Source organism: Anomalospiza imberbis, chromosome 8, assembly GCF_031753505.1.
Source record: "Anomalospiza imberbis isolate Cuckoo-Finch-1a 21T00152 chromosome 8, ASM3175350v1, whole genome shotgun sequence".
NCBI classification, from domain to species: domain Eukaryota; kingdom Metazoa; phylum Chordata; class Aves; order Passeriformes; family Viduidae; genus Anomalospiza; species Anomalospiza imberbis.
The window spans coordinates 19,840,541-19,861,644 of record NC_089688.1 but is presented as its reverse complement, the minus strand read 5'-3'; the positions used below and the strand labels follow the sequence as shown (position 1 = coordinate 19,861,644).

The 21,104-nt window shown below is 34.8% G+C and overlaps 1 protein-coding gene across 9 annotated transcripts in view; it reads left to right on the top strand.

The window, feature by feature from the left end:
* The window catches only part of EXOC6 (exocyst complex component 6), an 88,724-nt gene that overhangs the window by 24,779 nt on the left and 42,841 nt on the right, over positions 1-21,104 (top strand). For all 9 annotated transcript variants that reach the window (XM_068197673.1, XM_068197672.1, XM_068197676.1 and 6 more), the window contains exons 6-17: positions 5,784-5,988; positions 7,054-7,209; positions 7,880-7,948; positions 11,254-11,337; positions 11,431-11,477; positions 11,873-11,993; positions 13,885-13,956; positions 14,548-14,645; positions 15,741-15,846; positions 17,691-17,800; positions 18,815-18,926; positions 19,705-19,839. In XM_068197673.1, coding sequence (XP_068053774.1) covers positions 5,784-5,988; positions 7,054-7,209; positions 7,880-7,948; positions 11,254-11,337; positions 11,431-11,477; positions 11,873-11,993; positions 13,885-13,956; positions 14,548-14,645; positions 15,741-15,846; positions 17,691-17,800; positions 18,815-18,926; positions 19,705-19,839 — 1,315 coding nt within the window. The remainder of the gene's footprint in view (positions 1-5,783; positions 5,989-7,053; positions 7,210-7,879; positions 7,949-11,253; positions 11,338-11,430; positions 11,478-11,872; positions 11,994-13,884; positions 13,957-14,547; positions 14,646-15,740; positions 15,847-17,690; positions 17,801-18,814; positions 18,927-19,704; positions 19,840-21,104) is intronic.

Genomic DNA, 21,104 nt, shown 5'->3' with positions numbered 1-21,104 from the left:
ATATGTGACCCAGTGTGGTAGATCTCATCAGCTTGACTGCTATACAGTGTTACCTCTGAACAGGACACTGCTTCAGCATCTGCTTACAGTAGCTGGCACATAGTAGTAGTAGCAGCCTGTTGTTCCAGTGTTTCTGGAGCAGCTCTACAGAAAGTTGTAAACAGTCCTTTTGCTACTCCAGTCAGAGATCAGACTGAAGAGTGTGCTGTCTGAATCACACTACTTCTGTGGTCTTCTGTAGACAGTGCTAAATTTAGTGTCCTGAAAATATCGAAAACACTGGGTTCATTGCCTGCATTCTGCCCTACCCTTGCTCTGTCAGGCAAGGCAAGCAGCATCCTGGTTTTAGAACTGCAGGGAAAGTTGTCATCATGTAAAGATCGTTTAGGTGAGATAAAATTGCTGATGGTTTTTAGCATTTTGACACTGTTTTCTAGTGCCTTTGTAGAGTCCACTGATTGTTGATGTTCTTTCTGAGAAACCATCAGTACTCTTCAAATCTTAAAGACTTCTATCTGATAATTTTCCCGTGCAAGTTGTTACCAGACAGGAAGTCTTAAAAGTCAAAGGACTCCTGAATTGAGGGGTTTGGACATGTCATTGTCATACCACAAAGAGATCCAAAGGAGAGGGGAGATGCCATAGCTTTGATGTACCATGCCTTGAAATCACATGGAGTGCAGAAGGCTTAGCTGGAGCTACTGCTGCAGCTCAGAGAACTCTTTCATTAGCTATGCTACAGTTACTAGTTTGTCTGTGACTTTCCAATTCCCTATAATACAGCCTGCAGGTGGCTATTCCATGGAACTTGCAGGTAATTCAACTGGTAATTTCCTTGTGGCTCAGCAGAGTGCATGTATTCTGGCTTTTATCACTACTAAAAGACTGAGCAGGAGCAAGAACATCACAGTATCAGTGCAAAGTCCTGACAGCTGATGTGTGAACATACGAGGGATTTCAAAATTGATCTTCCTAAGTTTGGCTGTGAAGCTTTTTCATGGAAGAGTCAGAGTAGCAGTCATAATCCGAGACATAACAAACCAATGAGGACTGTTTATTTCAGGCAAAGATGTCTCATAAACCTTCATTGAGATTTGTTAATGCGGCAAGGATTTCCCTGCTCTTTTTTATAAAAAGACATCTTGACTTTCTCTGCTTGTGGCCTTTCAGAACATATTTTCATTATTCCATTGTCTTACAGTCTTGCACCATGAATAAAACTCTCAATTCTAATGTTTAAAGGAAGGGAAAACAAAAGTATGGATATTATATATGTTTGTGGGATAGTTGTTACAGGGAAAAGATTGTAATTTCATTTCGTTTTTCCGTGGCAAACCTCTTTTAAGATAGTACAGGATTTTGGATCTGGAATACATGGTGGTTTGTGCGGGTGAAATGGAGGTTTACAGAGAAGTCCAAAAAACCATCTATTGATAGCAACTTTTGGTCCTTTACCAGCATGGGTAACGTTTGAACTGATGACCTAGAGGTGAAGGGCTCTGTATCCTGTTTATCTGTCTCCTGAGCCATGGATAACACAAGTTGACAAGAACTGTAGTAGTGAGAGGAAGTAACTGCAGAATCTGCTCTAAACAGACAGTTGGCTGGAAAGAGCTACAGAGGGTTTATAGTCTTAACTGAGGAAGCACAAAGGAGAAGTGTGGTTTCTTTGCTGCTCTGCCAATCGCCTAGTGGGGGCTATGCACTTACACAATTGGAGCTTGAATTTTAAATCAGAGATCAGGTCATCACTCATTTCATACAGCTCTGCTACCATGGCCTTAGTGTTTGGATTTTGATATGTTTCTTGGGAGGTGGGTCCCAGCTGCTTCAGGTGGTTGTGCTCTGATTTGGAATAGTTAGAACTGGTGTTTTTGCAAGTCTTCTTCCACAGTAAATGTTACAAAACACCCAAACCCATCATACAGTGGAAATAATTCAGTAAGTCAAACTGCTAAGGTTGTTGCTGAATCTTCTCAAATCTTCTGTGAGATGGACTGAAAAACAGTGAGTACAGTGTTTCAGAGTGAGCTGAAAGACTTGGATTTGTTTTTTGACCTTGTTACAAGCTTTTTTCCTAACTGTGGGAAAGGCAAAGTTGATTAGTTATTTAGGTTACTAAAACTCACTGAGACAGTCATGCGTCCTTTCTCTGCATAAACCTTCCAAGCATCCAAATAAATCTTAATACTTAAAGGATGCAAATATGAAAAATTGATAATTTGTATAATTTGGTTCTACCCATATGGAAGATATGGAAGATATCAAAACAGATGAAATCGTAGTAATTTGATTTTATTTTTCTCCATTGTTTTGGAAGAGTGTCAGAATGAAGCATTGGATTTTACCAGCAGCAAATCAACACTTCCCAGAGGTACCATGGATCTGGCAAAAAACCCCATCAGAATTTATATGATGGGTTATTTGATACTGAAATATCAGCTGCTTTCTTTGTTGCCATTCTCAAGCATTATTAGTTTGATAATTTCACTTTCTAAAAAAATTTCCTACCACATCATTATTGACAAAAAAAGGTATTCTGCATATCTTGTTTTTTTTTCCACACAGGAGCTCTTCAATCTGATTTTCAGAAATACTGAGCCTTTGATTTACTTTACAGAAGTTTCAGAGTTAGTAGTGCCTCTATCTCAGTTCATGGTCATTTGGGCAACTGACAAAATTTGTATGCTGGGAAAGTTTAAAACTTAGGTTTAAAGTTGGTAAGGCAACTAGATTTAAAAACAAAATAAATACTTGTGGTAAAAGAATTTCAATTTCAATTTTAACATGTCACCTTCAGGAGCTCTCTGACTATAATTTTTCTGTAGCGTTATCGAAAAATCCCAAGGAACTCCCTTAAATGTGTTTGGTAACAAAGTTTTAGGTATTTACTCAGTGGAAATGTAGTAAGCAAGAATATACAGTATTTCGTCTAAGGGAAGCAATAAAATTGGAGAATATTACTATTTTTTCTTTGTAAACTAGGTTTGTTTCCTTAATTAAAATAAAATGAGGATTTTGTTTCTTGTTTTTTTCAGCAGGAAATTTTGGGATATAACTACATGTTTATTTACTTAATAAGCTTGTGTGCAAGTAAAGTATTATCAGTAAAATTCAGTCTTTGAGTTCATTTTCCTCCTGATTTGTGTAATTTCTTTACTGCTGTATTTTAACTTGACAGGGCTTTTTTGGTAAGTTACGGTATTTCTGTTTACTGCCTCCAAACAACACTCTGTTGATAAAAATCTTAAAAGTTCTATTTGTCATTTAAAGCATAAAGGAATACTTAATGTACACTAAAATAATGGTAATTTTCTTTTAATTTTGAGGGTTTTGTGTGTTGATGTATTATATCCTATACAGACCTGACTGTTCTGTGCCTGGAGCATTTTGCAAAGAATAAGATGATGCAAAACACTAATAATAATTTTGGGGAGGGTTGGGGGGCAGTGGTTGTTTTTTTGTTGTGAGGGTTTTTTTTAATTTACTTTTGTGTTGTGAGTTGGTTTTTTCTTTCCTGGTTCTTGCTGGTATTAAAGGTTCAGTTTTTATAGTTTTGAGATTTTAGTAAGATCCATTGTACAGTTTTATTGTTCTGATGTTGAAATGGATCAGTTCTGCACAGTCTTACCTTATGACCCATATTGGTGTTTCAAACTTGTGTCTTCAGTTTGAAAAAAATTACAGTTTTTGCACCGAGGAGCATATTGTCATAAGATCAGCTCAGAAGACTAGGCAGAAGAATGCTGTATTTATATTAAAAATAACTTTGAAGATACTTCTTTAACTCATTTGTAGTCAAATGGGCAATCTTTATACCTTATGTCATTGATAATACATGATGGGAACTAATAATATTGTCAAAACCTTCAGTATCGAGTTAAATCTATGGAAAGTTTTAAAATCTAAATATGTAAATACATCACTCTGTGAAATGATATGCAAAACTTTTTGGTTTAAATCCTGACCTGCAGATAACCTTCAAATTAATAAGACTTTAGTGCTTTATCAGAACAGATGTTAAAAGGGCAAGGTCCTGAGCTCCATATACGTGTAATTAGTAAGGGACTCTAGAATGGATTTAGAATGGATTATGTTAATTCTGATCTTAGAGCCAGCAGTCAAAAACCCTTCCAGATGAACTAACAGTGTTCTGATAAGCTGATCTGTATAATTTAAATAAAAACCTTTTATAAGATTTTGACGCTATTATGGTTTTATTCCCCAGAAGTCTCACCATGTGGCACTCTTGGCCATTTTCTATTTAGAAAAACAAAACCCACACACATCAACCCCCCAGACCTTTTCTTATGTGCAACATTCCCGTCACCTTATGTATATTTTATATAAACCAAGCATATAACAAACAAAAGCTCCTAATTTACACTTGAAACCTCTTTATTTGCAGTCTTCTGAAAGCAGCTCTGTTCTGGAATAAAAGAGAAGATTTTTCCCATCCGCCAGCTATGCTGAGTTGTTAACTTAGAAATGTCTTGATTAAGAAGATTCAAAACACTGTCTTAATTTCAGAATTGAACAAGAAATCATGGTTCTAGTGTTAGTCATTTGTTATTGTTTGTCTACTGAAGGAAACCAGAAGCTTGAATTACATTTTTTGAAAGTGATTGCTTACTGTATTTACAACGTAATTTCCAGAAACTAAAGAACTGTAAAGGACACTTTTCTAGGTTTTCTCATTTGAAGGGATTTTCCTCATATTCAGCTTTTTCCCTCAAAATATTTTGGTAATTTTTCAAAACAGATGATGTCGGACTTTAAGGAAGAAAAAGGAATTAAAATTATGGAATAAAAGCTGAAAATGGGTGAAAGATATTACTCCATATTTGTGAAAAGAAAGGGTTGGAACTAGCCTCAAGTTAACTCCATCTGATCTGTTTCTGCTTTTCCCATTTAAGACCAAGGTAGAAGGCATCAGTTTACCTTATTCTGTTCTAATCGGACAACTAAATTCATTTTCCCAACTCCCTCCAGGGCTGAGTAGCTGGTAAGAATGCTACATAAAGGGAAATTATTGTCACATCTGCAATTGACTGCTGTCCTACTCATGTTTAGCCTGGTTCCTGTGCCTCTCTTTAAACTGTAGTTGAGATCATGGGTTTGTTGATAATGGTAGTTTGATAATTCAGTGTAGTTGTTTTCTGGATGGGATAGACTGTATTTTGTCAGAAGAGTTAATAGGTTTGTGGTTTGCAGCAAAATATGATATACTGCTGGAAAATATGATATACTTCTGCTTTTTCCACTGAGGGTGGTGTAAAGAGGGTGGGTGTAGATGTGTGCATGTGTTCACATACACCTGCAGAAGGCAGACACCTGCAGGCATGCTTTTTCAATATTTTTTCATTGTTTGGTGCATATACTGCAGTGTTGGGTGGTCGGCAGTTTGTGTTTCAGAAAAACCCCCAAATCATAAAAAAACTCCAATCAGTTCAATCTAGAAGGGAAGATAATGATTATAGCTTCACTGTCTCCATTCTGTAGGATGCAGACTGATAGTCCAGGATACTGGGACTATTGATCAGAACAGTTAATACAATAGGAGCCTACTTACAGTTTTGACGTGGCTGAGTCACTCTGGCACTTCACTGGATTTTTCTTCCAAACTAAAGCATTATAACCTTTTGATTGTTAATTTTTCAAGAATACTGTAAATGAATTAGATGCATATTGATTCCATGTGTGATATTGATATATATATTTGATACATTATTTTGCCACTTTTTTATAAGAATCTACATAGTTTTATTTTAATCTCTTTGTAGATATTATTCTGCTTTGAAAACAATGGAGCAGCTAGAAAATGTGTATCTTCCTAGAGTTAGCCAATACCGCTTTTGCCAGATAATGATGGAAAATCTTCCAAAACTACGTGAAGAAATAAAAGAAATATCCATGTCAGATCTGAAGGATTTCTTAGAGAGTATTCGAAAGCATTCTGACAGAATTGGGGAAACTGCCATGAAACAGGTAAGCCAGCCAAACAGAATGAGTTCAGTCATGTTGTTCACTGAACTTTTCAGTTTTATTAGTCTCAAATTACCCCTCAAAGATTACAATCATCCCACAGACCTCTGATTAAAGGTGGAGAGCTGTGAAATGTGAACATGTTGTGTGGTTTCTATCCGTGCCCTAGACAAGAAGTAGTTTCCTCCCCGAGAAAGGAAGGAAAAATGCCGTATATCTCGGGTTTCAAGAAATTATCAAGTACTTTGAGTAGTCATCTCCTGGAGAGTCTGTATCTCAGCACCTACTGCACCAAAACAAAGAGCAGTCTATCTGGCCAGGATGAATTAGACAAAGAAGTGTTGAGATAACTGCCTAATTCTCTCTAAAGTGCTACTTGTACAGAAGACTGAGGTAAGAGCCAGAAGGAGACTGATACAGCTGGAGGCCTTGCTCCATCACAAAATAGTCTGCCACTTCAGAGCACTACCACTAGGCCAGCTTTAAAGCAGTTAATGCTTTTAAAATTCATTTGGAGAGCAAATAAGGTTTTCATTTGACTTCTTGTTGACAGAATTTCGGTTGGGTTGCCATTTTGTCATTTAAGGTTCTTGTAAAATGCAGCATTGATTATTATAAATGAAAGTTAATTGCAAGGTTATGCTGTTCTGCCTTCAACAGTAAGGGCAATATAGTGCCTTTGACTTCTCCCTCTGACTGCTCATTTAGACTTAACTGAAGACAGCAAAAAAGTATGTGGGAACTCAGATACCTGTACTTCATTTAAATATTGATTCTCTGCAATTTATGATCGGGAAAATTACAGATTTTTTTTTTTTTTAATTTTTCTGCCTTTAAAATGTCATCCTGGGGATTAGGGAAAAGTTATGCAGGATTCATTATTGAATTCATTTATCATCCCAAACTGATAACGGCAAAATCACTGGTGTAGGCTGAGGGTGTGCGTGCACCTTGCAGTTATACTGATGTGTATTCAAGTGCACCACCTGTTTTTCATGTCCTAGGATATACTCATCAGTGATGAAATTTGAATTGCATGCCTCTTAATTGATTCTACTCTTAAAACAGGCACAACAGCAGAAAACCTTTAGTACTGCTCTTCAGAAGCAGAATAATGTAAACTATGGTCGGAATATGCATTTAGGTAGAAACAGGATTTTGGAATCCAAGAATGAAATCACATTGAAGCGAACATTTGAAGATGAGGATGAACATGAAGAAGAGGTAACTTTGTACTAAATCAGTTCATCTTATTTAAAGTGAATTTTGTAGGTTTATTGAACAAAACACACTTCTTTACACTTTCTTTAGATGGTTAACATTAGTTAGAAAGCTACAAAGAGCACCTTCAAAGTGTACCAGTCCAGATCAACATTTTAGGGTGAAAAATTAGTGCTAAAATATTAGTTGTATTAATGCTAGCTTTAGCATTATGTTTGAGAACATTCAGTTGCACAGGACTGAGTTATTCTGGAATTCAGTTGCAACGTACATCATACATTACCTGCCCACTGTTAGTATTTCGTGGCCCACTAGAATATTCTGGTGTTGCTAAATCCTGCATTTTGGTGTTGAGGACCTCAGCTTAGGTAAGAACTCTTTCATCTGTCAAATACTCAGTATTCCTAAACTGAATAAAACAGTGAGTATTTAGACCTTTAAATCTGATGTTGTGGAAGCACAGAGAAAGGAGTGTAGTATTGTAACAAAGAAAATTTATGACTGTAATGCAAAAGGAGCAGACATTGAAGCAATTGTTTTATTGTTTTCCAATAGAAGCCATCCATTTTTGAGTCCTTATTATGTAGACAAGTTCTGTTGGTAATATATCCCGTTTTGCAGATTCTATGCTTATTATGTTTTATATACTCTTCTTTTTCCTTTCCCTCTTCAGGTTTTAACTGCCCAAGATCTTGTAGACTTTTCTCCAGTCTATAGGTGTTTGCACATCTACTCCGTTTTGGTATGTGTTCAGGTGACCTTAAAGAGAGATTTAAATTTTCATTTTCACATTGTTCATACTCTTTATATTTCCCAAACAGGCAAATGTATTGCTTCTAGTGTTAGCAGTTCTGGATGAACCAGCTGAGATGGGTATGGGTACTCAGGGCATGAGCTCATGTACTTTTGTATACATAATAAAGGACACTCCAGAACTCATTTATTACCTAGGTGTTTTTAAGTATATATGTAACATATGCTTGTTTGCCTTAATACTGGTATCTACACTTCCACAGTTCCCACAAGTGTTCCATGTTACCCAAATATTTGGATGAATGTTACAAAACATAGGAATATTCAGTCTGAATCTTGTAGAAATCAGAGTAGTAGCAAAAAATAGGAAGTAAAATCTGGACAAAATATTCTGACAGAGTGTGCCCAGGCAGATTAGATTGGATTCAGTGGCAGAGACACAATGCCTATTTTAGCTTCTGTAAAAGAGATGCAGTGCACAAGCTTACAAGGAAGAAAACTTTTTGGGAAACATGGTACCAAATTATTTGTTGCTTTTTTATCTTTCCTGTGGCTCAGTTACTTTTGAAGTCAGATTACTTAGAGAATTCAAGTATCAGCGACACTTAGGTGATGTAACTATTGCTGATCCTACAGTCTCAGCTGCACCTGCCTTCAAGCATTCAGTCTTCTTTTTATGGAATACTTGCAGCTGTGTCACATGAAAGCTTGCATATTAAAATACTGTTTAAAATGTAATTTCACTGTAACTTTTTTTAATTAAGGAAAAATGCAAACAAAACCATCATTAATTGTTCATCTCATTGACAAGTTGGGAGGGACAGAAAGGCTGCCAGAATTATTGAAAGAGTGGACTGTTTCTTTTAACAGAGAACAGTGTGAAACAACACATTAAAAAGAATGTGTAAAACGAAGTATGCCAGTTCACAACAGCTGCTGCTTCTTTCTTTGGTATAATAAAGGAACAGGAAGTAAAATGGACAAATGACATTTAAAAGTAATGCATAATTATATTCTTCACTTCAACAAGGATCCTGAAGTTCCAATCACCCTTGATCCAAAGATATGCTTTTTGAGTTTACACTGAAAGTTTTCTGGATTCCAAATTTATTTGAGACAGAAAACAACTTGGAGTGCTCCATGATATCAGCAAGGATTGTTGATGTAGACTTTTGTATTTCCTGCCAGCATAATTTCCTTAATAAGCCATGATAGCATCATCAAGAGTTGTGCATTAGCAACTTCTGGGAGTCCTCATTTACCTTGTTAGTTTAGAGAACTTGATGATGGCAAAGTAGGGGAGTTGATACCAGATGGCTTTTCATTTATATAGTAAGGCTCTTCAAGCAAGTGTTACGTTCTTAATAAATTCCATCTCTGCTACAAAATTGTAGAAAATATTCTAATTTCACACAGGACAGAAATTTTCTACTCTGCTTCTTCATATTGAAGAAGAAAGCATGATTTTAATATACCTCAGAATATTACACAGCTTGTGATTCCAACCTAGTGACAGCAAGATAGCAAACATAGACTGTATTTATGGACCAGTAACCTTTCTTCAGACTAGAAACTTATGAGAAATATACATAAAGATCTTTTTTTAGCCCGTGTATTGTGTGAGATGCTGTATATATAAATTCTGGTGAAGATATCCTTGCCCCTTTTGCACGTAATGCTACCTTTTCATAAAACACTGTCGCAAAGCAAAACAAGTGTCTCTATGGTGTGAAATAGGATTTCATATATTAGAAATATTCCTAAAATTTTATAACAAAACATGAACTGATTTATTGTTTCTGTTGATAGAAACTGTAATCAGTAATTAATGTAAAGATGTAATTTTGGAATCTGGACAAACAAATGCATGGCTTTGGTATATTTAACTTGCCTAGGCTTTGCTGATTCAGTGAGTGAACCATCAGGGTTGTTGGTGTATTCTGCTGATTGCTTCAGCACATCTGGTTCAAGCAGTTGTTATGCCTGAGCTGTTTATTGTGACTGCATAGTATAGCGTGGTCTATAAATAGTCATAAGATATTTTGCATCTCTGCTTGTGGTGTGGATTTGAGAAGAACAGCTAGTCCTTTTCTCTTGAGAAGCTTTGTCAGGACTGGATAGAGATTTGATGCTGGAGGTAGAAGTCAACAATCTGAAAATGGCACTGAATATATGAGCTGGAGGTGAATGGTTGGTGTCTGTGTTCATTATGTTTGTATGAATTGGAGCATACTGTGTAAAATTCTGCTGCAACAGACGGTGTTAGTAAATTTGCTTCTTGGTTCAAGTGGATTTTTTTTAAGCAAAGTCTCTCTTTTAGGCTTTCTTAGGTTAGCAGTATTTCTAAATATTACTAAATATTCATTATTAACTAAATTTATATCTTATAAATTAATACCTTATAAATTTATATCTTAGGTAAGTAATGCTGGTAAAATGTCTGTAATAATTTGATTTGGAGACTTTTTGGAAGACCACGTAATGGAATTCTAAATAGCAGTGGCCTAATAATAGGCTCATAAAGCAAAACCAAACCTTAAAAATGCTAAGTGTTTTATTCTGCTTGCATACAAGCTGCATGTGGTTTGATAGATAGATGAGTCAATGTAACACTGATGTAAAATGTACAGATGATTTCTACTGAATGGGCATCTTAATGAGATGAGTAGGATGTCACTTGAATTCCTCATAATATAATCTTCAGGCACAGAAGGTATTGTATTTTTGAGGATAGTGATAGGAAAAAAAGTCTAAATCCACACTCATTATAAATCCAAAGAGAATAAGCACATATTCAATAAATCTCATGTGTGTCTTTCCTCAGGCAAAGCTAATGCAGCTAAGTGTTCAGATGTGTCATATATTCACAGAAGCATTTTTGTAACAACTTTATAATGCTGTTACTTTCTTGAATAACCTAGAGAAATGTTTTAGGAGACAATGAGTTTCAATTGTACAGTAATAGGCAATATGCTTTGTCTATGAATATTAATATAGTCTGAAAGTTGTAGTTTAAAAATGGACATTCTGTTTAAAATGCATAGTGTTGCTTGGCAAAACGTAGGCATGTGAGAAAAATTTCTATTTACAGTACAGGCTGTAAGTTTCTCTACAGAAAAAGATAATTTTTGTGTATTTCATGCATGCAAAACTTTGCTAGTGTCAGCTGGAGGTTTACATGTGGAATAAATGCAAAATATATGTTTAGTTTAAGAGAATTCTACCTTTAAATTAAGAACAGCTTTTTTCGTTCTGAGGCAATATTCTTTTTTTGACTACTTATGTCTCTTTTAGGGTGATGGAGAAATATTTGAAAATTACTACAGAAAACAAAGGAGAAAACAAGCAAGATTAGTTCTGCAGCCACAGTCAAACATGGTAATCAATACCTTCAGTTTTGCATTGATTTGAGTTTAAGATAATGCCTAGTGGTATTTTTGTTCCTGAACTTGTTTTCTTTTTCATTAAAAGCATGAAACAGTAGAAGGCTATAGAAGATACTTCAGTCAAATTGTAGGGTAAGTTTTCTAAATGAAAATTTATTTCAATTTTACTGTGTTGTTTCTTAATTCAACCTGTGTTCTCCTAGTGTCAGAGAACTTTCTTCTGCAAGATTCAGTTTCTGCACAAATCATGTGTTATTGCAGGATCTGAGCAGGAAAGAGCATCCAGATCCTACCAGCACAGTGCCCTACAAGGGCCCTCCAGCAGCCTGGGCTCCAGATGGCATGAAACAAACTTTTCACATTTTTACTTCATTCTGGATGAAGCACAAGACCAAACCTAATGTGTCCAAAGTGACCAAAGTGTCACTGCTCCAGTGGGGAGGGTTTTGGATATACTTGGGTGTGAAAGGTAGTGTTTGTTCTAATATTAGAAACAGTTTAATAATTTAAGTATTATTTTGTTCTAGTTTCTTTGTAGTAGAGGACCACATTTTACATGTAACCCAAGGATTGGTAACAAGGACGTACACTGATGAACTCTGGAACATGGCCCTTTCCAAGATCATTGCTGTTCTTAGAACACATTCAGTAAGTGAGAAGTCTTATCAGTATTGCAGTTTGAATCCTCTTACTTCAGAGCCCTGTGTATTTAAAGCTGGGATAGCAACAAAGTGAAAAATTGCACCTCTCTCATGTTTTCTTGTGATTAAAAATTGCTCAGATTTGGGAGGGAGCCTGCCAAGCTTTTGTTTTTCCCAACAGTATCAGGCTGTGATCCCCAGCCATGGGCTATTTGCATAATCCTCCACTGATTTACAACTCACTGGGTCTTCCAAACCTTCTCTTAGTCCAGCAGTTTAGAATATGCAGAGTTAATCTGCTGTTATTATTGCAATCCTTCCTCATTAGTCTCAACTGACCTCTTCATTAGATCAGATTGAATAGTTCAGCACTGAAAGCACCACCAGGAAATAGTTCCTAATTATCATTCCAAATGCTGTGTTTCCAAAATAAACTCCACCAGCAAAAAAACCCTTGCAGCTCTCTCTTCAGTGCTATAGTTGTGTTATGTTTATGTTGAAGTAAAGGTATTAGAAAAATTCTGTATCACTTGGGTATTTCAGTGCATTCAAGTGTGTGTCCTAAAGTTATATTCCTACCTTATCTGCAGTGATGCTGGATGCTATTTCTTATTCCTCTGTGAAAAACCAATGGAATACACATTGTTCACTCAGACTGAGTGATAATAAATTGCTTCAGAGTTTGCTATTGGTTTAACTTTTACTGTCAGAAAAAAAAGAACTTTATCTTTCCTTTTTTGAATGTTTGCTAGCAGCATTTCCTTTATGCAATATTGTTTTTTATTTTTATTAAAATTGTTCTTTAATTCAAGAAGTATTTTATATTTCATATATACTGGGGGAAAATTGGGAAAAAGTTGAGATTGCAACCACAGTTATCATATGACCTTTATTAGCAGTGGTACCTGAGATGTTCTCATACTCTTTTACTTCTTTTGAGAGGATTATTGACATGTATTCATCCAACATTTTTAAAAGCTAAATACTTTGCCAGTTAATTGTCTCCATGTGGATTTATTCCCCTATATAAGAATATGATAATTTAAAGGTTGAAAGTAATGTAATCTCTAAAGATCTCTTCAAAGTCTTGTCATGCTCTTGGTCCTTGTTTATTCTCTGTATGCATAACTCCCATCAAACCCAATTCAGTCAGAATCTCTCTAACATCATTCTACTGAAGACTAATATTTAGATAAATAAACCATACCCTTCCTTTTAATAAAGTGTGCTAAGAGCAAAACTTCAAGAAAGGTGAAACAGGTGTATATTGTTTTCAACCAATATTGTATTCTCATGCAGCTTTAAATTATTTTAATAGAATTTTTTTTACTTTATCCAGCATTTCAGATGGTGAAGCTGAGGTGGAAGCCTTATTTGTATGGCTCTACTCCTCTGAAAATCAAGTTTCAATTTCAGTCATCTAGTAAATAACTTAATGTCTTGACCTTTTTATCATCCAATTTAAATTTGGAATTGTTTAGAAAATATTTTATTACGTTTTACCCATGCAGCTGGAAAAAACTGTCTGAGGTGGCACAGCACTAGTTAGACCCAAGCTTGGCGGTCAAAAGAATGTCCTGTGGAGCCTCTCTGATACTGATTTCACCATGTGCTTATGTTCCACTAAAATAAATGTAATTTGTTGATTTTCAATCATTGTACACCATGCTGGTGCTTACTGAAACTCATAGTTTAGTTGAATTTTTCTGAACTTTTACACCATTGATAGTTATATAAAAATTTAACAAATACTTTTATATAGCTGGACTAAGTAAAGACAAACAAGTCTAAATTGTTTTTCACTAAGGCTGGAGAGTTTAACCTGTGGTACTATTCTTTGAAAATGTGTGTCTCATATTTTAAATCCTTTTATAAAAACCAGAATTTCTCACTTACAGTCATATTGCAGTGATCCTGACCTTGTTCTGGAACTGAAGAATCTCATTGTAGTATTTGCTGATACTTTGCAGGTACATACTGTATTATTAATTTACCTGAGATTCTTGTAGTCAGATTTTAACTTTAGGTGAGTGCAATGTTTGTGTTTTCCTGAATCATATATACAAATCAAACCCAAAATTGCACAGTAATATTAAACAAAATTATTTTTTTGCCTTAGGTCCTCATTTTCAGTATTATGAACTGAACATATGTGTTCTGGGCTATCCAGCAAGCATCAGTTATTCATATCTGTGCAAAATTAGTGTTAGTTTTGTGTATGCTCTTGTTTTTTAAAAATGTTTTACTTCTCATCATAAAAAAGAATAGCATTGCAGTTCTCATTAACGCTTTAGCTGAAAGACTAAGTGAACATCATTGGAAAGTATTCTTGCAGTTTTTAACAAACAAGGAGAAATGGGGCAAATTTACCAATGCACGGGATAAATACTTTAGTAAAATTGTAATAAATCAGCATGTAGTAGTGTGCTAAAAGTACTATAATTTGTGTTATAGAAGTGGTAAGATTGAATATAAATCTTACCTCAGACTTCTGAAGTGTTGTGATAGGAATTGAGTGTATTGGTTCTTGAACTATCCCCTCTTCATTTTCATCCTTTAAGGGCTATGGTTTTCCTGTGAACAGACTATTTGATCTTTTATTTGAAATAAGAGACCAATACAATGAAACACTTCTTAAAAAGTGGTCTGGATTGTTCAGGTTAGTATATCAAAATAGTTGTCCCTTTTGTATTGCATCTGTTGTTTTTGTCTGAGCTGAAGTTTTTATTAAGTAATTCTGAAAGAATATGTTAACTCAAGTGTTGTGTATGAATTTCAGGTTGGTTAGGACTAAGATATTGATCACATGTAACTACTAATTAGAAGAAGAGACATCAAGTACTGCTTCTATAGTTAATGGAAAGAGGAAACGTCTCCAAAGGGACATTATTGGACAAACAAGTAGAGGAGAGACATCTCTTTCTCTTCTTTAGGAACCTGATAATTCCAGGTTATTGCAGTAGGGATTTAGTTTCCTAATTTAGGTTGTCTTAATATCTACTGTTGGCTGATATGCATATCTGCCTGACAAACTACTGACATTGCAACTATGTCTTCATGGTTTTTTAATGAAGGACGTTTTCCACCAATTCCTTGGGATCATTTGATTGAAAAAAATCAAAACCCAGGAATATGTCAGCCTGAGACTGTACTCCAAAGCCTATTTGCAGATAGGGTGTGATGTCTCAATGTGCAGAAATTGTTTGCCATAAAATGTTTTATTACAGAAAGCCTTCATATTAAATTGACCACTTAAGGTTCTCCAGTTCCCTGTGCTTCTGTTGTAGACATTTGACTAGTACAGAAGTGCAGAGGGTGCCCAAACAATGCTCTGGCCATATCCTGCTTGAAGTTCTCTCAGTCATCTCCATTGACCATATGTAGCTCTGGTGCCAGAGTGAGACACTGTGAATATCAGCTTTACTACAGGAAAAGTGCAGGTTTCCTTAATCAATAGGTATATTATAGTTTATTCTGGACTGGATTAGTTGCTCTAAGGTTCCTTTGCTGTATTAAGCACATATGAAAACACTTTTGGGTATTTTTTTCCTCTCTGATTAGACGTACTGTAAAGAGTTAAGATATATGAAGTATTTCCAAAGTAATCAAAATACTTGGGATGTGTAAAGTTCTTAAAACTTTTTGAAGATGCAGACCTAAGTGTGGTGGTAAAATTTATATTTATTTACACGTTTTAACACCAGGAAATACTATAAGTTACATGCCCAAATTTTTTTCACTTCACTTTCACCAGGGATATTTTTGAAGCTGACAACTACAGCCCTATCCCTGTAGCAAATGAAGAGGAATACAGAATTGTTATAAGCAAATTTCCTTTTCAAGATCCAGAACTTGATAAGGTAAGGAAAACTTTTAAATTTTGTGGAAATCCAGCTGAAGACACTGGGGACGATAATGTTTTCTATAATTAAAAAACAATTAAAATTGGAAAAGCTAGGTTGATTAAGAGGCTTAATCACCTTCTCTGTGTGTAATTATCTAGACATAAGTAAATATGAAAATGAAAGGTTGAGTCATTTGCTCAGATGTTTGAGCGAATAATGAAACCCATTGTTTTGTAAACAAATTAATAATAGAGTTTAATTGATAAAGTCCTTATATAATTATAATGCAATCTGTCTTTAGCTAAATTTTGTTGCAGCTCGTGGTTAATTACTCTGTATACGCTGTTGTATTGCAAAAATACGTGTAAAATAGAGATTGGTTCGAGACAATGTTTTCTGTATTTCACTTTTAAATTTAAATATTTATGTTTGAGCATGTGGGGCAAAATAAACATGAAGGGACTGTGAATAATTCTGCTGTAATGGCACTGCAGTAGGATGTCCCTTTGTAGCCTCAGCCATTCTTTCACTACAGATTCTCTTCACAGAAAGGTTATTAACCTGTTCTGCTATTCAAGTGTGATTTTAGAAATACAGTGAAGAAATAAGAGGCTCATGATGTAGAGGGGCACTAAGTCTAAGAACCACATGCTAGTGGGAGTAACTGCTGTAGGGGGAAGCTGTTTTATACAAGATCCATTGCTACAGATACCTGCAAAAGTGAAAAGCTATTTTAATTCTGTGGTTCAGCAGGGATTTGCCAGCAATTGTAACAGCTGCTTGTCATTAATACAGTGTTGCAATGAAGATGAAAAATTAAAGGAGGTTTTTTTGCTGATTTTTGAATGAGATTCCAGCGTGCTTTCTGGATGCATTCCTCCATCAAATTAAATTACTTAGCCATTATAGTACTAAAATAAGTTAAATAGAATGGTAATCTCTTTCAGATTTTTACTCTTGGAAGTATACTATACCCTGGATATTATTTAGCATGGCATATTTTGCTAATAAACTGGAGGCATTTTTATTTTGTACTAAACAGTTTTATCTGCTATACATATATGTATGATTACTACAAAGCTTTGGCTGTTGTTGATGGATGTCTTTTTCCTAAAGAGAAATTGAATTATTCATGGATGATACCAGTTGTTGATTATTTTTCTCAAGCATTAGTCATAAACAGAAAAATAATTTCTTTGTAAATGTCAAAAATTATATGTTCAGTGCAGAAATACCTATTTGGTCTGTGTAGATTTAATGGAATTTATTCGCTTTTGTTCTCCCAAATACAGTATCAGCTTTAAAATCGAAGTAAGAAGCATGATTTTATTATTACAAACTTACTGCTATTTCCCACATGTTAATCTAAATTCCTGAAAATAATTCAAAGTGCCTTGGTTTTGTGAACCTTAAAAAATAGACTAAGCATTCTCAAGTTACTTTGAGAATCCCAGAAGTGTTGAACTTCTCAAACCTTTTTTTGTGCACTGTTTTGTTTAGGAAAAAAAAGTTTGTATTTTTGAACCTCTTATCTCAGTTACTTCTATCTTGTTCATTCAGATTAAAGGCAGTTTGAAACCTGTTTGTTTAATGTATGTTTGTAAATTGCTTTCTGCAGGGGCATCTTGAATTACATAAAATCTCCAAACTTTATTGTAATTGAGAGAGGTGATAAAATACTATTCTGCTTATAAGCTATTTAAACAGATGTAGAAGTCAGCTCAACACGTGCAGCTTTGTATTTGAGGGAAATCAGAAAATGTTTAGATAGATTAAAATGTTGATAATATTAAGTGGCTTTCTAGTTGTGTTTAGTACCAAGTTCTTGTTGGAATCAGTATGATCTCTTATTTCCTCAGCAATCCTTTCCAAAGAAGCTTCCAATGTCTCAGTCAGTGCCTCAAATTTACATGCAGGTGAAGGAATTTATTTATGCAAGCCTTAAGTTTTCAGAGTCCCTTCACCGCAGGTAAGCTTGAACTGCCAGGAATGTGGCTGTAAAGTAGCTTGTAACTTACAGGTGACCTAAAATATATATACTCAAATGAAAATACACTTTCTTGTGTACTTGCTTGCTGTGCTTGTTTCATAATTTACATATATAATTCTCATATATATTTAATCTATAATTCCCAATGCTGTAGCATATATTTATCCATATGTGGAGATATATATATATATACTATATAATATGTGCATGGGTGAGCATAGCTTGGTGTGGTAAGCAGTTTAAAACACTGCTGGGGTTCTTCAAACAGTATTGACTGGTCTGAATAATCTAGAGAATTTATTTATATATCAAAGCTTGTGAAGATTGAAAAGAATACTTTGATACTGACCATTTCAGAAGTAATTCTGATTACATCCTAGTGTTTCCCTACTCAGTGCTTTGAGTTCCCTTAGCAATGATTTCTCCTGCAACAAAGTGCTGTCTGCATGTTCATTCCCTCTCCTATCCCACCTTGTTCTGATGGAAAACATCACAATTTGCCCATTTCCTTTCCTCTTCTGGCCTTGAAAAGCTTAGTTTTAATTGCATAAAATAGGATTCGGAGATCTAAAATCTGGAAGGTATTTGTGGCCTTGTCACCCACTTGTGCACTGTTAAAGATGTAAATTACTCCCTTTCACACATTCTTAATTGATACTGTTTATAATTTACACGTACTAATGAGCACATGGTGACCTCCTTAGTAACTCATTAAAACCCACAAATTACTCTTTACAAACATCTGTGTCAATAAACATGTCCAAAAACTAAAAATAACAGATTTTACTTCAGTGTTGAAGTGTTAATGGATAATTTGGTAGGTGAAAGAGGTGTTCTATCTGCTGGACAACAGAAAACCTGGACCAACCGCAATTTAAATGCCCAGAGAGAATTCTTAGCATTGAAAGTTCCCTTTGCAGGGAAGAAATTAAATTATTAATTATTGCTGTCGAAGTATTGCCACATACAGCATAATTATAATTTTTTTTTCAGTTCAACAGAAATAGATGATATGCTCAGAAAATCTACAAATTTGCTGCTTACAAGAACTCTAAGTAGTTGTTTACAAAACCTAATTAAAAAACCTCATATAGGTTTAACAGAGGTAAGTTTTGAAACACATATTCAGAACTATGGGTTTTTAAACAATCCATGCTAAAACTATTTTTGTAAATGTAGATACACAGATATTGACACCACAGTATGAGAAAATCAAGTAATGTTTGTTTAACAATTAAAAATGAAAATAAGTATAAAAAGCATCAATATCTGTTACATACATAAGAACAATACAGTGTTGGGTCTAGCTGGGACCAGGGATGCGACATGTTGTGTTTTTTATGATAAACAGAGAGTTGCAGAAAATAAGACAAAGACATTTACATTTCTGTTTACATGCAGAGTATGATTTGTGTGTTCTGTCTAGCAGTTAGTGCCACTAATGTTGAGTTTCTCTTTCTTTCTATAAAAAATAGAGTGGAATGGGATATAAGATATACTTGAATGCATCATGCTGCAGACAGTGTTATGACTTCTTAAGAGCAGTAAATTTAAAAAAAATCAAATGGCACAAATTAGTGATATTATTTCAGCAATATACTTTATTTTCCCTTTTCAAATTCTAAACTATCAGTTGGATTTATTTCACTGGGTAGCTATCTGAAATCTTTGTTTTTGAAATGGCGTAATTTGTATTTAAGCTACATTATTACTCCTTAGTGGTATTTGAAAGCAAACTTAAAAACTACCAGGAAATAGGTGGTAACCTAAAATACTGAAATAAATTTCTGTTAGCATTGTTCCTGAAAGAAGTAACCATCTACAAAATTAAATGACAATAGGTGATATAAAAAGATTTTTACAATAATTTTTGCCTCTTGTAGCTTGTTCAAATCATCATAAATACAACACACTTGGAGCAAGCCTGTAAATACCTTGAGGATTTTATATCTAACATTACAAATATTTCACAATTGACTGTTCACACTGCAAGACTTTATGGACTTTCTACATTTAAGGTATGGTATATCTCATCCATTATATGACTATGTCTGAGAAGTTATGTGAATGAAGCATTTTAAAACAAGAAGGGTGAGAGCAATGCTGCTTGTCTTCTCATCTTTGTCTCTAAAATACTTCTGAACTCTTAAGCATGAAGTTGTAACACTGAGCAGATAAACAGTGGATTTTTATGTTATTAGCATGATCTGGAATATGTCAATATGTGAGAAGCCTCAATATTGTCTTTCAACTGCATTTTTTATTAAGTTGTGAAATGGCAGTCATAGCTTAACTTTACCAGAAGTTTTTAATAGATTAAGCTTCAGTTTGTGTAACTTCTCCCTTTTTCTGAATGGAATAAAGTAAAACAGCTACCTTAATCTAAAATGACTGTATCTATTTTTTACTCTACAGTAGAATTATTTTGTGATGTATTTTCAAAGGGTGCAAGTATTAGTATAAGAGAAGTATTAGGAACTGGTGCTCAAATTAAAATTATTCTATTATATTTTTAGAATTTAAACTGCAAAACAAAAGTAAAAGTCATCAGGGATTCTACAGCAGCTGCAACTTGAACTTTAGGTATTTGGCATTTTTTCCATGCACACTGAAACAAAGGAGAGTGATTTCTTGTATTTATGGGATAAAGAGAATTAATCCTATTGAGAGGGTTCTGTTTTCTGCAATTCATTTTATCTCTTGATGCAATATGTGGCCTATCCTACTGTAATATACCCTCTGGCATAGATGTTAAAAGGTGGGTGAGGTGGAATAATTGCAAGACACTTCATATTTCCAGTTGACAGCTAATGATTCTCCCATTAGCTGTTGCGTGTTTTGCTAAGGATTTGGTGCATAAGGCAAGACAGAAAGGTGGTGGCCCAGCAGCTGTACTTGGCTACCATTGCCCTCCCAGCAGTTTTACTGGGTTTGGTCTAGGGTGCCTAGTGTGCTTGTTGTGTACCAACAGTGCATGTGTGTCTTGGAATTTGTATATCTATAGCTATTTACCTCTAGGGGCAATTAATTTTCTTTTTACCTATCAAACACGCATTCAAAACCACTTAACACAGCCATAGTCTTTGATTTCAGTAAGAGGTGAGATATTCTTTATCCTTGCATTTCATTTAATAAGTGCATTTGCAAGTTGCGTTACATTTTTTTTAGATTGCTTTTGCTGTTTAGCACTTAACACTCCTACAAACTGAGTTCTGTTGCAGGGATTCAATACTGTGTCTGTTCTTAGTGAGTTTGCATTTCGGAAAAATATGGGATAAATGCT